Raw genomic sequence first — 19,285 nt, forward strand, 5'->3', positions numbered from 1 at the left:
TCACATTGAGAATAAATGTATTTATACAAAAGCTGAAAAATGTTGTTTTCAGAGGCTATATATGGAGTTAGAATGAAAATAATGTGTACTTCAAACTGTTCTGAGACCAGTGCAGACAGACAGCACACTGGAGTTTAAGTAATTCAACAAATAGGGAGCAAGGGTGCATCCTGTTGCTTTTATAGTAGATTTTTATATTTCAAATGTAGAAAAGTACTAATATAGAATAGCCAGAACTTTGTGTGACCCAGGAGGGGGCATATGAGGTTACTAAAAGTGCTGATGTTACAAGAAACACAGTGCACTAAGCTGTAGCAGAAATGTTGCAAGAAACACTCTGTGTCCTCAGCTGTAGCAATGAACAATGGTGCTGAGACATGAGAAAACTCTGGGAAGAACAGCAAAAGTTAAAGATTAACACAACCAATAATCAAAAGTAACTATATTATGCTCAAATTGTGATGTATTATTTATTCAGAATGTATAATTTCATGATAAATGAATTTAAAATGTTATTTTTTTAATGGACTAAAAGCCAGGTTTCCACCATTAAAAAGAGGTCAGAGGCTCTGTGAAATAATGGTGGGAAACAGATAATTGATGGAGTCGTGGTGGCGTAGTGGACTAAAGCATATAACTGATAATCAGAAGGTTGCTGGTTTGAGCCCCACAGCCACCACCATTGTGTCCTTGAGCAAAGCACTTAACTCCAGGTTGCTCTGGGAGGATTGTCCCTGTTATAAGTGCACTGTAAGTTGCTTTTAATAAAAGCATCTGCCAAATGCATAAATGTAAATATAGATAACAAACTGTATAAAGACTTAGGGTTTTGACCAAGAGAGTCAGATCTCAGCTGACGTCTCGGGTATATTGATTTGCTCAGTAAATTCTAACCTTTGACACCTGGAACTCCTGATTCGAGAGTTTTCTTACAGAGAGGGAAGAAAAGTTTTCCACGCTCCACAACACTTTCTATACAGCTAAGTTCATTCACTCCTAAAATCTGACCAAAAGTTCAGTTTTAGGCTGCAGATGACGTTTGGACCACTCAACATGTTTGGCAGACATGGGACAATGATAATCAGTACATGGATTCAGAATTTTATAATGCAAAATTGTATTTTAACATGGTTGGCAGTGATTACTTTTAATCAGAATTATTAATTCAGTTTTATAGACAATCAGCTGTAATGTCTATAACATCTCTCAAAAACATGAATAACTAACAATCCTAGACACAATATAAACTATTTGATGAAAACAATCTGACTTTCTATAGCTTTCACAACTTAGTCCCGCTATCCACATGTGTGGACATCTAATTTTAGGAAAACTATTTGCTCAAGGAAATATTATTTATTTATTTATTGCTTGTTTATAAGGTGCTACTAGTTACAAATCAAAAAGGGAAATGGAAAATGCACACAGTAGTCACGCGAGGGTCTCAGGAGGTTAAAGAAATTCGTAAAGCCTCAAGACATCAGCTTTTTGTACTGTATCTCAAACTTTCATTATGTATGGATTCAGACTGAAATTTTACAGAAACGATAAATGACTTTATTTTTAATTAGACAGATATCCATCATTAAAAACAAGTGGATTAAGAAAAATACTGAGAAAATTCAAAATACAGCTGCTGGCATTTATGGTCCAGCACACAAACACAATCAGGGTTTAGACACCACTCATTTCTGACATCAGTAGAAAGATTTCCTAATACTGCAATGCACAAATGCTGATCCCAGTTTTACTTGTTGCAGGTATGTCTATAATCTTGTAGGAGGAATTGCTGATCTTTGATGGCAGCTTTTTTGGCTAGAGGATGTTGAGTTAGTTGAATGCAGAGTAAGCTTATCATTGAGCATAATGACTGAGCATAAAGTTTCATTAAATGTGTATTACATCTTTTCCAATGGATTCCTCAATCTTTGAAACATTCCTGAAAATTAAAACATAAATTTGCATAATTCTATTGCTCCAATTCTTCTTCCTCCTCCTCATCCTCCTTTTCTTCTTCTTCTTCCACTTCCTCTTCCTCTACTTTTCCTGGCTCCTCCTCTTCCTCGTCCTCCTGTTTGTTGCCCCCTGCAGGTTTGCTGTTAGTGTGAGTGTGTTTTGTTCCGACAGATAATGTGTGCGGCTGAACCTGTGTGTTAAATTGTTGGCTTTGTGTGTTCGGCTGAGGGTGGGGCAGGGTCATTTCATTGCTCTCCTCACTGGAGATCTGACTGGCTAATTGTGTTGAAGAATGTGGCTTGCGGTGGCATGGTGGGCGAGGTCCAGAACATGAGGAGGTGATTGAGTGATTGAATCGTGAGGCCGCTATGCAGTCAGCAGTCGAACGATCGCAGACACACTGCAGCCGGTCACACACACTCGCACCCAAACCTGCCACAGGAATACACAATCCATTGTGAAAAACATTCATTTTCTTTGTTTTTATTTACGTTGTTGTATTTTTAAGTGTCAATATTTTTTATATGCCCTTTTGTGTGTAATGGCTTACATTGTGGTTTTCCATTGTGGCAGCTGATTTGAGCATTGAGTTTTCTGTTTTTCCTGCAGCCTAGCACACTGAGCTGCTCCAAACAGCACTGCTGCAGAAAACAGCAACTGACACAGAGAAACGTCAAGGACAATCAGGACACAATAGCTCAGCAGAGACATCAAGGCTTTATAGCACAGTTATAGTATATAACACAGTTGAATGTATTTTGCACAGTACAATTACAGTTACATTTAGGTGTATATAGATAGATGGATGGTTGGATGGATGGATGCATAGATGGATGGATGGATGCATAGATAGATGGATGGATGCATAGATAGATGGATGGATGGATGCATGGATAGATGGATGGATGGATGCATAGATAGATGGATGGATGGATGCATAGATAGATGAATGGTTGCACAGGCAGATAGGTGTGTTTGTGTCTGTGTGTATTCTGACCGGTCCAGCTGGTCTACTGGGTTTCCTGTCCCCTGCTGTCCGCAGTAGCATCCGTAGTGTTGATACTCATGAGGACATCGTCCAGTGAGACAGTTCAGCATTTCTCCCAGACCAGACATGTCCCTCAGCACCTGTCCCGCTGCATTGTACTGGAGGAAAGACATGCTACATTCTACACACACATGCAGAGATTAATGCAAACAATCCACACTCTACTGAAGGATACCTGCTGAGCTCTTGGTTTGTTTCATTTTGTGTCTCTCTTTCCTTTTATCTGTTTATCTCTGTTTTTTTTTCTCTCGCCGCTTCTCACCTTTACTTTCTTCATGCACCTTTAGGTCTGACAGTCCTGCAGCCTCTAGTAGAGACCAGGCAAAGAACGGCACCGCTCGTCTCCGGACCCGGATGGACTCTGAGAAACAGGCAAAAATAATCATATGCACTATTTTTCCCAGAGTAAAGATGGAGGAGTGTTTGCAGAAAAGCCAAATAGGCTGTTTTAGCTATGATTTAAATGATTTAGCCAAGTAGGAAATGTTCCTGAATCAACTTTTTGGTCCAGGAACATCATTCTTATAAACCAATAGGGTAAGGATTTACTATCAAACTTAAAAGGTCCTCAAGGCTTTTTTTTTTTTTTTTTAATGGTTCTTCAGTTGCTTGGTGGAACCTTCCGGAGATCATCCAAACCCCCTTTCAGTTCTCTGAAGAACTTACTCTTCAGCCCTATTTACACCCGTCTTTAGCAACATCCTATTTCAAACAGATTTCCCAAAGCACATCTTAATACCAGGTGTAATCAGGGCCATAACTCCAACAAGAATTCTAAGGACTGTCAACGGTTCCATCATTAACCCCATAATAAGGGAAAGGCTTTGAGGCTCTGGAAATACATCTTGAAGTTACTTGATTATGATATTTGAAGCTCCTTTAAAGGGTGTTTGGAGGATCTCCAGAGTGTTCCACCAGTGTGGCATGTGAGGAACCCCAAAATGGTACCTCAATTATCTTTTAGTTTTTTAAAGGTTAGGGTTAGGGCTTGAACAACACTCTAATCAAGCAGTCATTTTCCTTTGATTTCAGGGGTAGGTTAGGTTTTGGGGCAGGGGTGGAGGTGATGGTATAAATATGGAAAGGATTCATGATAGGTTTTGCCTATGATTGTTTGCCAGGAATGTTGTTCCAGGACGCTTGTCCTACTCGGCTAAATCACATCATACTTGGTGCTTGTGGGAATGTTGGTATGGATGGGAGCTGCTACCAATCTTATCTGTTTCCTGTGAGCTATCATATGGCTCTTTCTCTTCCTTTTTCTCCTCTACTTCAGCGGGCTCCTCTTCCTCAGCAGACTCTTCCTGAGCTGAAGTGGTCATTGGAGCAATAGAAGGCTGGTTCAAGGGTGGGTGGGCAGGTTTCTGGGGTTGAGGAACAGTTTCAACAACATGACCTGATGTGGTTTTTGGTGTCCAGGAGCTGGTGGGCTCGTGGGGAACCGTAGATGTTGTTTTGTGATTCTCAGTTGGTTCTGCAGGTGTGTGAGCTGTTGGCCTTGGAAACACGCCTTGTGTGGAATGTTTGGAGATCAACGCTGGAATGATCCAGATGTAGGAATTTACTGTGATGTCAGGGGTTGTGTTGGTGGATGTTGGTGAGGTGGTAGTGGTTTGGTTGTGGTCCATCTCTTTGTTCAGAGACAGAATGCTGTTCTGCCCTATAGAACCTGTATTTTCACTGTCTTTATCACTCTGTAGATCTTCCTTACTTTCTTTCTTTTGCCTTTCATCCTCTTCCGATGAGGAACCCATGTGTGATGCCCTTATCTTGGCTTGTGTTTGTTTGGAATGTGATGCTGAAGTTGTTGGTTTGGTTATGCTTAAGTCACCTGGCAATTCTGCACTGCTTTTGTTAGTCTTGTTTAGGGTATTTAATAAAAAATCCTCATTTACACTCTCTTTCTCTACTTCTTCAACTGCTTTCTCTCTCTCCTCACTGTCTTTCTCCATTTCTTCAACAGATATGTCTTTCTCATCACTTTCTCTCTCGGATGAAAGAGGCACAGAAGTGGTTGCATCTACTGCGTTTTCATTGGAAGGCCTGGATGGAGTTGTTCTGTAATGCAAGTTTTGATTGGTTGATGTTTTGGTGGGTGTGGTCATCAGAGAGGTATACATGCTTTGATTGGTTTGTGTTGGCTGTTCTTCTATTTCTTTGTCACTCTCTTTCTCCACTGTTTCCTGGTCTTCTCTCTCCTCCACTGATTCATCCCACTTTTCCTCTGTTATGTTGTGAGAAGGTGCACTAATATACGACTCTACGGTGCGTGTTGTGTGTACACCAGGGGCAGTTATATGTGTAAGTGGTTTAACGGTGTGTGTTCTGTGTGTACCAGGACTAGATGTACGTGTAAGGGGTTTTACCACGTGTGTTTTGTGTGTACCATGTGCAGGTGTGTATGCAGGTTTTAAAGTGTTGCTTGTGACTGGTGGCAATGTGTCTTCATGATCCACTGTTTTATCTTCTTCACTTTCCTCCTCCTCTTCAGATGTTTGGTGGTCAGGGTGTGTGAGAGTATGTGTGTATGTGGTTGCAGGTGTTATGTAGGCAGTAGAGGCAGGTCTCTGTGTGATTGATAAGTGTTGTGTGGGGTTCAAATGTGTGCTTGTGTATGTGTGTGTTTTTGGTAAATGTGTGACAGTCTGTGATACTGTAATTAAGGTTAGCTGTGTGCTAACGGTCTGCTCATCTGTAATAAGACAAAAAATATTAAGAGACAGTAAGTAAAATGACACACTGAATATCTTCTCTGGTGTTTTAAGTGATGGTGTATTTTGTATGCTCACAATTTGTGGTCAAGTCCATTGCGTCGTGACTAGTAAGGATTTCCGTTTCCTTTATGACACCGCCCCACTCCTCTGTCATCAGAACGGCTGTAACTAAAACACAAACAGGATGTTATAACCAATTACACAACTACAATTGTAATCAGTAATGTAATCTTTTAGATTAAACTTTTTAGGTAATCTAATCTGCTTGCTTTTGTATTACTTGGATGTTGCATGTTTTAATTAAAAAAAAAACAAACAATTCTTCCCTTTTTCTTCCCAATTTGGAATGCCATTCTCAATGCGCTCTAAGTGGTGGCGTGGTGCCTCAATCCGGGCAGCGGAGGACGAATGTCTGTTGCCTCCACTTCTGAGAGTGTCAATCTGCGCATCTTATCACGTGGCTTGTTGAGCACATTACCGCGGTGACATAGCACGTGTGGAGGCTTCACATTATTCTCCGCGGCATCCATGCATAACTCACCACGCGCCCCATCAAGAGCGAACCACATTATAGTGACTACGAGGTGGTTATCCCATGTGACTCTACCCTCCTTAGCAACAGGGCTAATCTGGTTGCTTAGGAGACCTGGCTGGAGTCACTCAGCATACCCTGGATTCGAACTCGCGACTCCAGGGGAATGAAAATCTAATTTTAAAATCAAATCAAACAGCATTCTTTTTTTTCTTTTTTTTTTTTTTGCCTTGGGTGCCTCTTTTAAAGTCAAGTCTGTGATAATGCAATCCATATATAATCATGTAATCATTTAAAAGTATCTGTAATCTTACAAATGTAATCTAATTTAAAATGTAATATAATATAATTACAAGTACTTAATTTTTTGCAATCTGATCACATATTTCAGAGTACATGTAGTCCATTAATAACCAACACTGGTGATGACACATCACATGGTCATATTCTGACACTGCACTGTCACCCATGATGAAAAAAAGAAGCTTGCTTGGTGTGAAATTAAATCTGTGAAACAAACATCACACTCTCACCATTAGAGACACCTGGAACATCCTCATATTCCATTCCCTTCTCTTCCTCCTCCTGTCCTGTACTTCCCCTTTCTGAGTTTCTGTCCTCCACCTCTTTCTCTTGTTCTTCGATCTCTACTTCCTCTGGACCTGTAAATTAAATTCATCCTTTAAAGCTTCCTCAGTTTAGTGAAGTTTCTAGAATCAATTGTGAGAGGGAGAGCCATACTCTGAGCAAGTTCAATGGAAAGCTTTACCAGTCTGATATATCGCAGGGTTCTCTGTGCTCTGGTTGGTTTGAGAGCCGTTGACTGACACCAGCTCATTGGTGAAGTTGCTCATAGTCTCATTCAATGTGTCATTCAGACCTGAGAGAACATCATCATTAGAATTGTATGAAAAAGGTTGACATAAGGACATATTATAAGGTTGTACCGTATGTTTATGAGACCTATGCTGCATCCTCAGAGCAAGTGCCACGCCCCTCTTAGTCCCCTCATTTCCTTGGCAGCACCCAGCTCCACCCACTCAATCTCAGGCCAATCAGGACACCCTCACAGGCCTTATTAACGGCACCTGTGCCCACAGTTTCTCTCTTTTTTTTTTTTTCTTGTTTGTTGAACCGTGCAGAGGACTGTGATCTCCACTCCTTGTATCCTGTATTTTTGTGTGCGTAATTGACAATGTAAGTGCCTTATGTTCTGTATTTTAAAGATTATTTTGTATAACTTGAGTTCGGCCTAAATGCGCTTCTCATTTTCATGCATGTTCATGTTAGATACATTTTAAATTATATTTGAAGATCTAGCTGGCCTTCAGCACTGTCATTGTTAAATTGCCTGCTTCGATAGGCATGTGCTTTAGTTGTTTCAGATATGCATTTGTTGGGATTGTGATACATGTAGATAGTAGCTTCATACACTGTTTAGATTATTTTACCTAAGTTTACTGCCTGTGACTCTCCTAATTTAATGTAACATTTGCAGATGCTATTTCCCTGAGGTGACACTGAGTATTGGGAACCTAAACCTTGTATTCTTTTGTCTTTCACTTTAGAAACCACACAAACTCCCATATATGTATGGATGTACAATAAATACTCTAAAACCTGACTAGACTGGATCTGTTCTCACCAACAGTCCCACTGGTTTCAAGCCAGCTGCCTACTCACTCCTGACCTCCTCTCCTTTTCAGTATGTGTGTGCAGTTTTTTTGTTACCATAGGAGAGGATCTCCAGCTCAAAATCTGATTGAGAAACCTCCACCCTGTCTGAGAAACACAACACACTACTATGATTTGATCATCGAGAAACTGAGTTTCTCTCTTACCGACTGGCTGTCTGTCTCTCTCGTTGTCTTATTTTTGCATTAACTATTTTGTCAATCAGGGGAAAAAAAAAAAAAAAATTGAATGGTGTAAGCAAGTGGGTGGGACCCTTGGTGACTAAAGAGTGCCATCTTTTTAGCCATCTTGGTTCTGTAAGTATTTTTCCATAGGAATTTTATAAAATCCTTCATTCAAGAGTTGTTTTTTTTTTTTTTTTTTCCCACCCAATTTGGAATGCCCAATTCCCAGTGCGCTTTTAAGTCCTCGTGGTCGCGTAGTGATTCACCTCAATCCGGGTGGCGGACGATAAGATGCGCATCAACCCGCGCATCTTATTTTTGCTTTGATTTAAAGCAAAAAAACAAGCTCATTGCCACGGAGACATAGCGCGTGTGGAGGCTTCACGCCATCCACCGCGCATCCGCGCTCAACTCACCACGCACCCCACTGACAACGAACCACATTATAGCGACCACTAGGAGGTTACCCCATGTGACTCTACCCTCCCTAGCAACCGGGCCAATTTGGTTGCTTAGGAGACCTGGCTGTATTCGAACTAGCCAGCTCCAGGGGTGGTAGCCAGCGTCTTTTACCACTGAGCTATTTTAAGCAAAAAACAAAGACAAATGTACAAGGCTTTTGATTTATTATTAGTTGTTGATTATCAGTATAGACGCAATATATTTTGGGTTTATTGCGAAATATTCAGATGTACACAAATATATTAGTTGGTTGAGAGTGTTGATTACGTCACTCACGTTGCGTCATGAAAGTGGGCGGTGCTAGAGTCTTTTGCCGTGGTTTTCTGATTGGTGAATCTTTTCTCTTCAGCAACATGGGTAGTGTAGTTCTTCACCAGGAATTCCACTATTAAACGTGATTTATTAAAAAAAGTTGGAAAAAATGCGGACTGATTGCTTCAGTAGAAGCTCATACCATCTAATAGCAACCTCAGAGCTCACGGTAGTAAGTTATTGTTAAAAATCAGTTCACCTATGGAGAAAATGAATAGGATTTTTACTTCCATAACCCAACTGTTGTGCTCTCTTAAGACTGCGTATGTGTCTATAGAGTCTTACCTATTCCATAGAACACCTCACTGATGTGGGTGTCATTATCAGGAAGATCTGTCACAAAAGAAAAGATTGAAAAGGAAAAAGTAGATTAAAACCCAGGAAATATTTATATTAGGGCTATTTATTATAATTAAATAAAACATAATTATATAAAATGATTTTTATATATATATATATATATATATATATATATATATATATATATATATATAGCATTAAAAACATTCATGCAATTAACCATAATACTGGACCACAATAACAAATATTCCTTCAATTGAAGCAATTCATGATTTAAGTTCCACCTTCATGTATTCAGTAGGGGGCGGTAAGTGTAAATCTAGCTGTATAGGTAACATGCAGCTGTACAGGCAACAGGCCACACTTGCAAACAGCAGCCAGCACAAGATGAGGACGTGGTCTGACACAGCTGGATGGAGTGCAACTTTGAATACGGGGGTCTCAAAAAGTGTTTTTCTATATTTCAAACGTTTAACTTGACATGGTGTCATACAAACGTTGTTTATGATTCCGCGCAACCAAAGTGAGACTCCAAAAGCATCCATCAGACGCATGTGTAGACACGTCCTTAGAAATGCCCTTATAATAAGTCTACCTCAGACAGATTGATAAATTCAATTGCAAAATGGGTTCCTGTGGACTTTAGGACAATGATACACTAAGTTTATCAATGATATGGACTTAAACAATATATTGCTTTCTAAAGCCACTTTTTGTATTGCCTAATCAGTGCTGTACTTGTCTGCCACAATAATGCAATGTATTATAATTATCTGAATAATATTTACTGTATATTACATATATACACTCACTCACCGGTACACCTGTACATCTGCTTATTCATGCAATTATCTAATCAGCCAATTATGTGGCAGCAGTGTAATGTATAAAATCATGCAGATATGGGTCAGGAGCTTCAGTTAATGTTCACTTCAACCATCAGAATGGGGAAAAATGTGATCTCAGTTATTTCAACCGTGGCATGATTGTTGGTGCCAGACAGGCTGGTTCGAGTATTTCTGTAACTGTTGATCTCCTGGGATTTTCATGCGCAACAGTCTCTAGAGCAGTGGTACTAAACTTTGGAAAGCCAGGGGGCCGGAAAGCAGGATCCCTTTTGCCTCGAGGGCCACATTCTTTTTAAAAAATATATATTTTTATTACTTTTTTTAATTAATGTGGCAAGCAGACTATGCTCTATCTATGCTGTTTAATACATCATGGACACATGTAATTAACCAGAATAAAATAAAACATTATATATACATATATAGCAAAATTCTTGTAAAACTGTGATATACTATTATAATGAGCATATAAGCCTATATGTTTTTTGTTTGCTTGATTTAAAAGATCTACACTTTTACTAGTAGTCCACATACTGCAGCAGAATGCACTATAAAAATGTACAATTAAAATGTACATTTTGAGAAATGTAAATTATTATTATTATTTTTTTTTTTTTTTTGCCATATATCGAAAGAGGATTATCTGTTCTGTTGTCACTGTCAAAAATTGCCATGACACACTAGCTACCTAGCAAACACACACACACACACACTTATTTTTATATCATTGTGGGGACTCTCCATAGACTTCCATGCATTTTATGGATTTTATATTGACCTAACGATCATTTCTATCCCCTAAACCTAACCCTCACAGAAAACTTTATGCATTTTACTTTTTCAAAAAAACATAATTTAGTATGTTTAAATAGGCCATTTCTCTCATGGGGACTGCTGGCTGGGCCCCACAAGGTAAGTGATCTCAGATTTTACTATCCTTGTGGGGACATTTGGTCCCCATAATGTAGTATAAACATGTACACACACACACAAAGCAGAGATTAAGACAGTACCCTTAAAAATAGATAGGCTGTATGTGCAATACTAGCTCCAAAAGCGCTCCAATGAGACATATATTACCCTCTTTTCAGAGTTATTTTTAGGTAAGTAATGCAACTCACTAAATATAAGCGTTTGGGAGATGTCTCAACTCCGTTACTGCAAGATAAACTTTTTTCCCTGTTATTACTGTTTCTCTGTTGAGCTCCTTTGTCACCCGACACTCGTTGACTCGCGCTGTGACAGTGACGAGCACGTGTGGAAGCGAGACTCAGCGCGTGCATGTTTGAAGCGACTGAAAGCGTGCACAAACAGTTTCTATCAACGCGCGAGCAGTCTGATGCCGCACTCATGTTATATAAAGTGGCTTATAATCAGATTTATATTCACAGATTTGTAGTTTAATTCGTTATTTGATCCTTATTTCCTTTCCTCAATAATAAGGTGACCAGATTTCTGAAATGAAAAACGAGGACATTTCAAGTTCAGTGGTCATTGAAATTTCATGTTACTTATTAAAAAGGGGGACAAATAGGATTTTATGTATTTTGACCATGGTGAATGTGATAATATGCTGCACTATGCACTGTAAGAAATTATTTTGGTTTAACTTAAAAAAGTAACCTGGTTGCCTTAAATTTTTGAGTTCATTTAAAATAAAATGTGATAATAAAATAAATAATAATTTGAATAAAATGGTATAGTAAATAACAAATAGTGGATTTTTTTTTTATTATTATTTTTTTTTATAATTTTATTTTATTTTTACATTATACCAGTGCATTGTCATTGTGCCATTAGTTTACTCAACAAAAACACAAATTCTGAACAAATTAGTGAGTCTAAGTTGATTCGGCAAAAAGTTAACAAATCATGGAAATAATTTTTATGGTGTGGTATATCATGCTCTATTGATTATAGTAGCCTCAATGAAATTCAAACACAGAGGTAAAGTTGATAATTTTTAGTGCTCATCTGTTTCATCTTCAATGAGTTAATTATTTTCTATGCTGTACAGATGTCATTGTGGCATAAAAGTGAACTAACAAACATGCATAAACAATGAGGAACTATTGCAGCTGACTTTACAGCACAGGGGCCCTGCCCTTTGAGCATCTTAATCATGTCATGGAATATGGTGAAGAATGTAAACATTTAGCATCTAAATAATATTTTATCATATGACACAAAGATATTCAATATTGTATAATAATTATTATAATACTATTTTACCTAACTGTTTGCATATATCATATGGACCTGCTTTTCTTAATTACCACCTTTTATGTATTTTGATAAAGTCTTATGCATTATGGTGCTCCTTTTCAGTCACTTGTTTCCCCACAAGGCGTGATGTAATCTATTCTGTAATGTACTGAATTATTTTATTATACATTTTTATTTATTTTTCCATGTATTAATGTCATATACCTGAAACAAATTTTAAATAAGAATATGTTAAAACAACAAATGAGCAAATATGTGAAAAGGTGCTTCCTTTAGTGTGTGAATATTACACTGATCACACAGAGAGATTATCACACTGATTGGTTTTACAGTCCAATACAAAGATAAAATTGTAGATTTTAGTTGTTCATCTGCGAGGATTAATTTGACTACTTTTCACCAGCATGTTAAGTGGTCTGTGCAGGAATTCCCACATCAATATAACTTTATAACATAACTAGCTAGTATGTGCCTTACCTTGAAGCTTATAACAATGATGATAATTCTCTTCAATTGCCTAGTCCTGTTCTTAATGGCAAAACTGGCCCGACCAAGTAATCAGTAAAGGAAGACGAATGAATTGAAGCTGCTATAGCGAGCAGCCCCCTCTGCTGGTCAAGATAAACATCACACGGTAGGCGTTGCTGCTCAGTCTGCTTCTTGCCATGTAATATTTCACTATGGGGCTGTTTTGAATGCTCGGGAAAAACGGGGACATTTTCAGTCAGGGACAGATCACCTAAAACCGTGACTGTCTGCGGGGAACGGGGATTTCTGGTCACCCTACTCTATAATGGTTCAGCAGTTTATCAATACTGAGAATTACCGTAAATGTCCTCGAAAATTGACACCTCAAAATACATAAACATTCAATAATTTTATGAGATGACAACATCACACGGGCCACAAAAAGATGGTTTGCGGGCCGGATCTTGAGAGAATGGTGCGAAAAACAAAAAACATCCAGCGAGCGGCAGTTCTGTGGACGAAAACGCCTTGTTGATGACAAAGGTCAACAGTGAATGGCCAGACTGGGTCGAGCTGACAGAAAGGCTACGGTTACTCAGGTAACCCCTCTGTACAATTGTAGTGAGCAGAATAGCATCTCAGAATGCACAACGTGTCGAACCTTGAGGCAGATGGGCTACAACAGCAGAAGACCATGTTGGCTTCCACTTCTGTCAGCCAAGAACAGACAACTGAGGCTTCTGTGGGCCTACCATCTGTGTACCTCAGCAGAAATCCAGATTTGTCAGAACAGGCGATGTTTTTCCAATCATCTACTGTCCAGTTTTGGTGATCCTGTGCCCACTGCAGCCTCAGTTTCCTGTTCTTAGCTGACAGTAGTGGTACCCAGAGGGGTCTTCTGCTGTTGTAGCCCATCCATCTCAATGTTCAACTTGTTGAATGTTCAGAAATGCTTTTCTGCATAACACGTGTTTATTTGGGTTACTTTCACCTTCCTGTCAGCTTGGACCAGTCTGGCCATTCTCCTCTGACTTCTGTCATTAACAAGCTGTTTTCGCCCGCGGAACTGCTGCTCGCTGGATGTTTTTTGTTTTTCACACCATTCTCTTTACACTCTAGAGACTGTTGTTCGTGAAAATCCCAGGAGATTAGCAGTTACAGATACAGATACTCAAACCTGCCCGTCTGGAACCAACAATCATGCCACGGTCAAAATCACTGAGATTACATTTTCTCCATTCTGATGGTTGACGTGAACATTAACTGAAGCTCCTGATCCATATCTGCATGGTTTTATACATTACACTGCTGTTATACGATTGGCTGATTAGATAATTGCATGAATAAGTAGATGTGCAGGTGTACCTAATAAAGTGGCCAGTGAGTGTAATTATTTAAATTTGGTTATTTGAAACTATTTAATCATTTTATATTGAATATTTTTTATTTGGGGGCCTTTCTCGACAAATATTGATGTGTGTGATTAATTGTGGTTAATTTGAATAATTAATTGCCATATCCTGTAATTAATTCAATTAAAATTTGTAATTGATTGACAGACCTAATTTATATACATACTGTATATTATGTTATATAATATTTACATATGTATCTGAAAACACATGCTGCTCTCTCTTCCCTACATGTGCAATCTCTTTCCCCTTAGTTGTTTCCCCTTAGTTGTGTTACCTGTCTGTGATGTGATTGGTTGGTTATCTCCATCCTGTTTTGTGATTGGATAGTTGGAGCTAATGCAGTCTATAACTGTCCGATCACAAAGGCAGAATCCTTCATCACAGAAATCCAACGTATCTGCAAAAATTGGTTATGAAATCTTTCAGATTACTGAAAAAAAAAAAAAAAAAAATCACACACTATCATGTTTAATTAATATCACTAAGCTCTGTGCTAAGTAAAAATCTGCCAAGAATTTGTTTTGAAAGTGTGCATGTATGTACCACAGCTGGAGTTGTAGCTGCAGGTGTAGTTGGTGTGTATAGGTGTCGGACGACTGCAGTTTCTCTCCTTTACCTCCTGATAACATCTCCAATGGGTAAGACAACACCTACACACACAGACACACACGTTTGTTTGTCTATCATGGTGGGGACTTTCCTTTGACTTCTGTTGTTTTTATAGTGAGCAAAATTATATTTTCTATTTTCCAATCTTGCTTTTTTATTTTTTATTTCTCTTTCCTATTACAGCCACACATTATTTAGTATGTTTCCTAAGCAGTTTTCTCCCACAATGCTGGTGATTTCAGGTTTTACTATCATTGTGAGGACATTTGATCCCTACAATTTTGGCAAAACCTGCCTACATTGCCTGTGAATACATTTTAATGTATTCACATGTATGTAAATGCAATAAAGTGCAAATCTGTTTGTTGCACACTTGACTTGTTTTCATTGTTTTCCCACTGCATAGAGAGCCACATAACAGAAAATAAGAGGGGTCAGAGCACAGACTGAGTGTGAGTATGAGTATGCGTGGACTCCACTGTGAAGTTAATACATCCTTTTAAAGTCTTTCTACCACATCCTGAGTCTAATTTCATCTCCTTCCCATCTCTCGCCCACTCTGTGTGTTCTCTCACCGGTCCAATGTGTCGGCAGGCTGTATATGTGTGTGTGCTTCGCCCTGTGTGTTAGCATTGCTGCAGTAATGTCCGTGGTTCTGAATGTCCACGGGACAGATTCCAGTCTCGCAACGCAGATTAACAGCAAAGTCCAACACTGACAGCAGATCATCAAACACAGCATACAGCCAGGAGAGCCGCACACCCAGACAACCTGTCCATACACACACAAACATACACATATTTCACTGAAAGCATTTATTTTTCCCTTCAAGTTTTTCTGTATATACTGTGTGTTTGTGGTTTAACATTTCTTATGAATGAAAATGTATTACAACTGTCAACTGATACATAGTACATAAGCAGTTTAAATGACAATTGCAGTTCTGTTTAATCTCTCCTGGGCATTTGATTATCTCTGTTAATGGAACTCACCAATCAGAAGCTGATCAGAACTGAGGTCACTTGTTTCTAGGCAGAAAACAGGAGTCCCATGAACTACACAGAGAAAGTGCAAACATTTTCCTTGTTGTAAAATTCATATGATGATTAAAGATAGGTATTATATTACATTTCAGCTAACTAAAGCAAGGTACTGTATTATTCTAGCAGCCAAAATATGAGATATTGAGTGTTATTTAAAATATTCAAATTTTCCAAATATTACTTGCTGTTCTATTAAAATGTGAATTTGTTCTATTAAAATGCTGTTCTTTTTAAATTGAATTCGAAACTAAGGCAATGTCCACACCAGGCCATATATATATATATATATATATATATATATATATATATATATGTAGCCACAAAAACATTTATTAGCCACATAAATATATTTGTTTATTTCTGTTAAAATGTGCTTTTCAAATTTCATTTGTAGCTTAATATTTGTAGTTGTGGAGTGAGTTTTTTTCTGGTAGGTATTTTTGTCCTTGAACATTGCCCAATGGAAATTTGGCTGATATTCAAGGACTGGAAATTGAGAATAATTCATGTTAAGGTGTTAAGGGTGTTAACAGCTGATATGCACTTTAAATTCCAAAATGCAGGTGATAAGCACAAACTCACACTCCTAATGGAAAAGTGTTTGCATATTCTCACCTTTCTGCAGGGTGAAGAGAAGAAGATACAGTAGCAGCTTCATCTTTATCCTGTTATAGAGGAATCACTCTCACATCCAGACTTAGAGACTCAGTTCTGCACAGTTGATGTGTATAGCTGTACTGAGAATTTCAGACTCAAACTCTACACTTAGTGCCTGAACTCTGCATTGTTGGAAACTTATAATGCAGGTGTGTGTAAAAATCCCAAAATGAACAAAGGCCCATTTAGGATACCTTGAAAGGTCAAAGGGCTAAAGGTAGGGTGGTTGTCGTAGTAACGGGGCTGGAGGAAGTACACATTCTTTAAGTCTGTATCAGGTCACACAAAGAGATGAAACAGGATCACACACACACCTTCTATACCTCCCTTTTATCCAGGGCAAAGGTCCTGACCTCAACTGGCAATTTTCCTCCACAAACAACTGGCCGTTGTGTTTGTGCATGGACTGGTGAAAAAAAACACCAATCAGAAAGTGGGGGTTGTAAATGATTCATTTGTGTTCTAAACACAGACACATACCTGAAGCTTAAATAAAGTGGATTTCAGACAATTTGTTGGTGCAGTTGTAGAGGTTCAAAAATTGATGACACAAGTAAATATGTTTGGGTTTTATTTATGTTCAAGAGCAACAAAGCATAATCTAGTGACTAGTCTTTACACACACACATACATACATACATATACACACTGTATCCTGATTTGATGCATTTGATTACCTTAAAGGTGCACTCAGAAATGTTCCCCCTTGTTAAACATTTTTACAACTGGAAATTAGTAGTACTTGTAGAAAATTGTGTTTAAAGATATGTACAGACACATGTTGAAGAATCCAGTAGCCTAATAAAAGCTTTTTTTATTATTATTTATTTAATTATTATTTTACAGGGGGCTGGGCTGCCTTATGGAGATTGACATGTATAAGTCAAGTTTATTGTCTTATCTCAGCAATCCCCCCAATTTGCTCGTGGAATACAATGAAGATGAAGTGTGTAACTTTTTCAAATGCTTTCTACTATTTTCGCATTATACTCGGGGACAACCATAGGTAACAATTCATAGACTATTCAGTTTGATTTCCTCTTTAACTGTAAACACTTTGTTTCTGTGTCAAAATATTGCTCTGTTTGAGCTTCCCAAATGAATGAATGTTGCATTTATATAGCGCTTTTCTGATACCCCACTCAAAGCGCTTTAAACAGTGAACAGGGAACTCTGCTCAACCACCACCAATGTGTAGCATCCACCTGGATGATGCGACGGCAGCAATTGTACGCCAGTACACTCACTACACACCAGCGTACAGTAACGTTGACTTAACCAGTGGCATGAGTTTGGGACGGGACTATTCGTTTGATCCAAGGAGCTCTAAAATACCTGGAGAAAGCTAACCGTTTGCATTCATTTCAATGGCATCTGCTTGGCTGGCCTGAGCCTGTAGTTGTAATTCAGATATTAATATCACCTATTGATATTTGAACTAGTAACAATATAATTACTGATATGAAAAATTATAATATTTACTAGTGAGAAGTGCATTGCAGATAAGTGAAATTGTGTTTTTAATAGGAGTGAATGACAGATCATTGTGCAAATGCTACAGATATCAGGAATTATGTTTTTTACAAGTTGACGTTCCATTTTTTATATCAAGAATTTAAGTTTTTACTGGTGCAAATGCAATTACAGATATATAAAATTGAGCACTTTTACTAGTAGTAATTCCATTCCTGATATCAAGAATAAGCATTTTAACTAGTGAAAATTGAATAGTTGATATATATAATTTTTTAGTTTTGTTTATTTATTGAGCACTATGAGGATAACAGAACAAAGCAAGAATACACAACAGAAAAGAGATGTGCAGGAGAGGTTAGAAACCCTTATGGGCTTATTTGAATACATCACCTTTTATATGACAAATGTTATAATTCAGTTTGAAAATACTGTAAAGTAAGAGAATAGACAAAAATATTAAGAAAGGAAAAAAACAACAGAAATCAAAGAGTAGGTCATACATTTACAACATATTAGATCAAAAGTAAAATAGTAGAAGCATAGACTTTAGATTTAAAAGAAAACAACTTAACAGGAATTCAAAGAGTGTGAATGTGACTTTAAATTTAGATTTCGTTCCTGGGTTCATTAGGGCGATCCTTGATCTTTGTTTGAAGTTATTTATGGAAGTTGATGTTTTAGAAATTGTGAAAGTATGTATTCCAAAGCATTTGATGGAGAACTGAAAAATAGTTGTATGATAAAGAGGAGAATGAAGGGCATCAGAATTTCTAGTATTATATGAATGGATTTGGGCATTTAAATAATAATAAAAAAAGTAAAAAATTAAAAACATTTAAGGAAATGGGCAACTTATTTGTGCTGTAACAATATTTATATAAAATTTCATGACTAAAGCAGATGGAGTAAAAGTATTAGAAAAAGTAGCTAGTCTTCAGAATTTCTTTTGTGTACTGAGCAATGGCTGCAAATTGGAAGGGTAAGTACTTGCCCAGACAATACTGCCATGAATACAGTTAAAAACAAATACAAAGATCGCCATTAAAACAATTGGTTGGAAAGACAAAATACCCATCCAGATACTATACGAGCAGACAGCACTGGGAGCCCAAAAAATCACTGATGGTCAGTCTCATATTCTGAAAGAAGAATTTAGTCTGTTGAACTCTAGGAGACGATACAGAGTTCCATTTGGTCGAACCATTTTAGAAATACTTTTGTGCCTACCTCAGTTAGACTTTTAAATAAGATTACTTGAGGTGTATTTTTAATGTACATACAGGTATGTGTACATGAATGTGTGTGAATGTATATATATATATATATATATATATATATATATATATATATATATATATAT

The 19,285-nt window shown here is 37.8% G+C and overlaps 1 protein-coding gene across 1 annotated transcript; it reads right to left on the reverse strand.

Annotated features, from left to right (window-relative positions):
• Positions 1-1,545: 1,545 nt before the first annotated feature.
• On the reverse strand, positions 1,546-16,450 carry LOC127441209 (glutamic acid-rich protein-like). Its single transcript, XM_051698388.1, has 14 exons — positions 16,408-16,450; positions 15,742-15,804; positions 15,325-15,520; positions 14,684-14,790; positions 14,415-14,537; positions 9,169-9,234; positions 7,982-8,032; positions 7,020-7,130; positions 6,784-6,912; positions 4,215-5,798; positions 3,267-3,365; positions 2,954-3,125; positions 2,507-2,613; positions 1,546-2,388 (listed from the first exon to the last, which is right to left on the reverse strand). The coding sequence occupies exons 1-14, from the start codon at positions 16,448-16,450 to the stop codon at positions 1,970-1,972; spliced, it is 3,270 nt and encodes a 1,089-aa protein (XP_051554348.1). The 3' UTR covers positions 1,546-1,969.
• Positions 16,451-19,285: the final 2,835 nt, after the last annotated feature.

The sequence above is a fragment of the Myxocyprinus asiaticus genome, chromosome 5 (assembly GCF_019703515.2).
Source record: "Myxocyprinus asiaticus isolate MX2 ecotype Aquarium Trade chromosome 5, UBuf_Myxa_2, whole genome shotgun sequence".
Lineage (NCBI taxonomy): Eukaryota > Metazoa > Chordata > Actinopteri > Cypriniformes > Catostomidae > Myxocyprinus > Myxocyprinus asiaticus.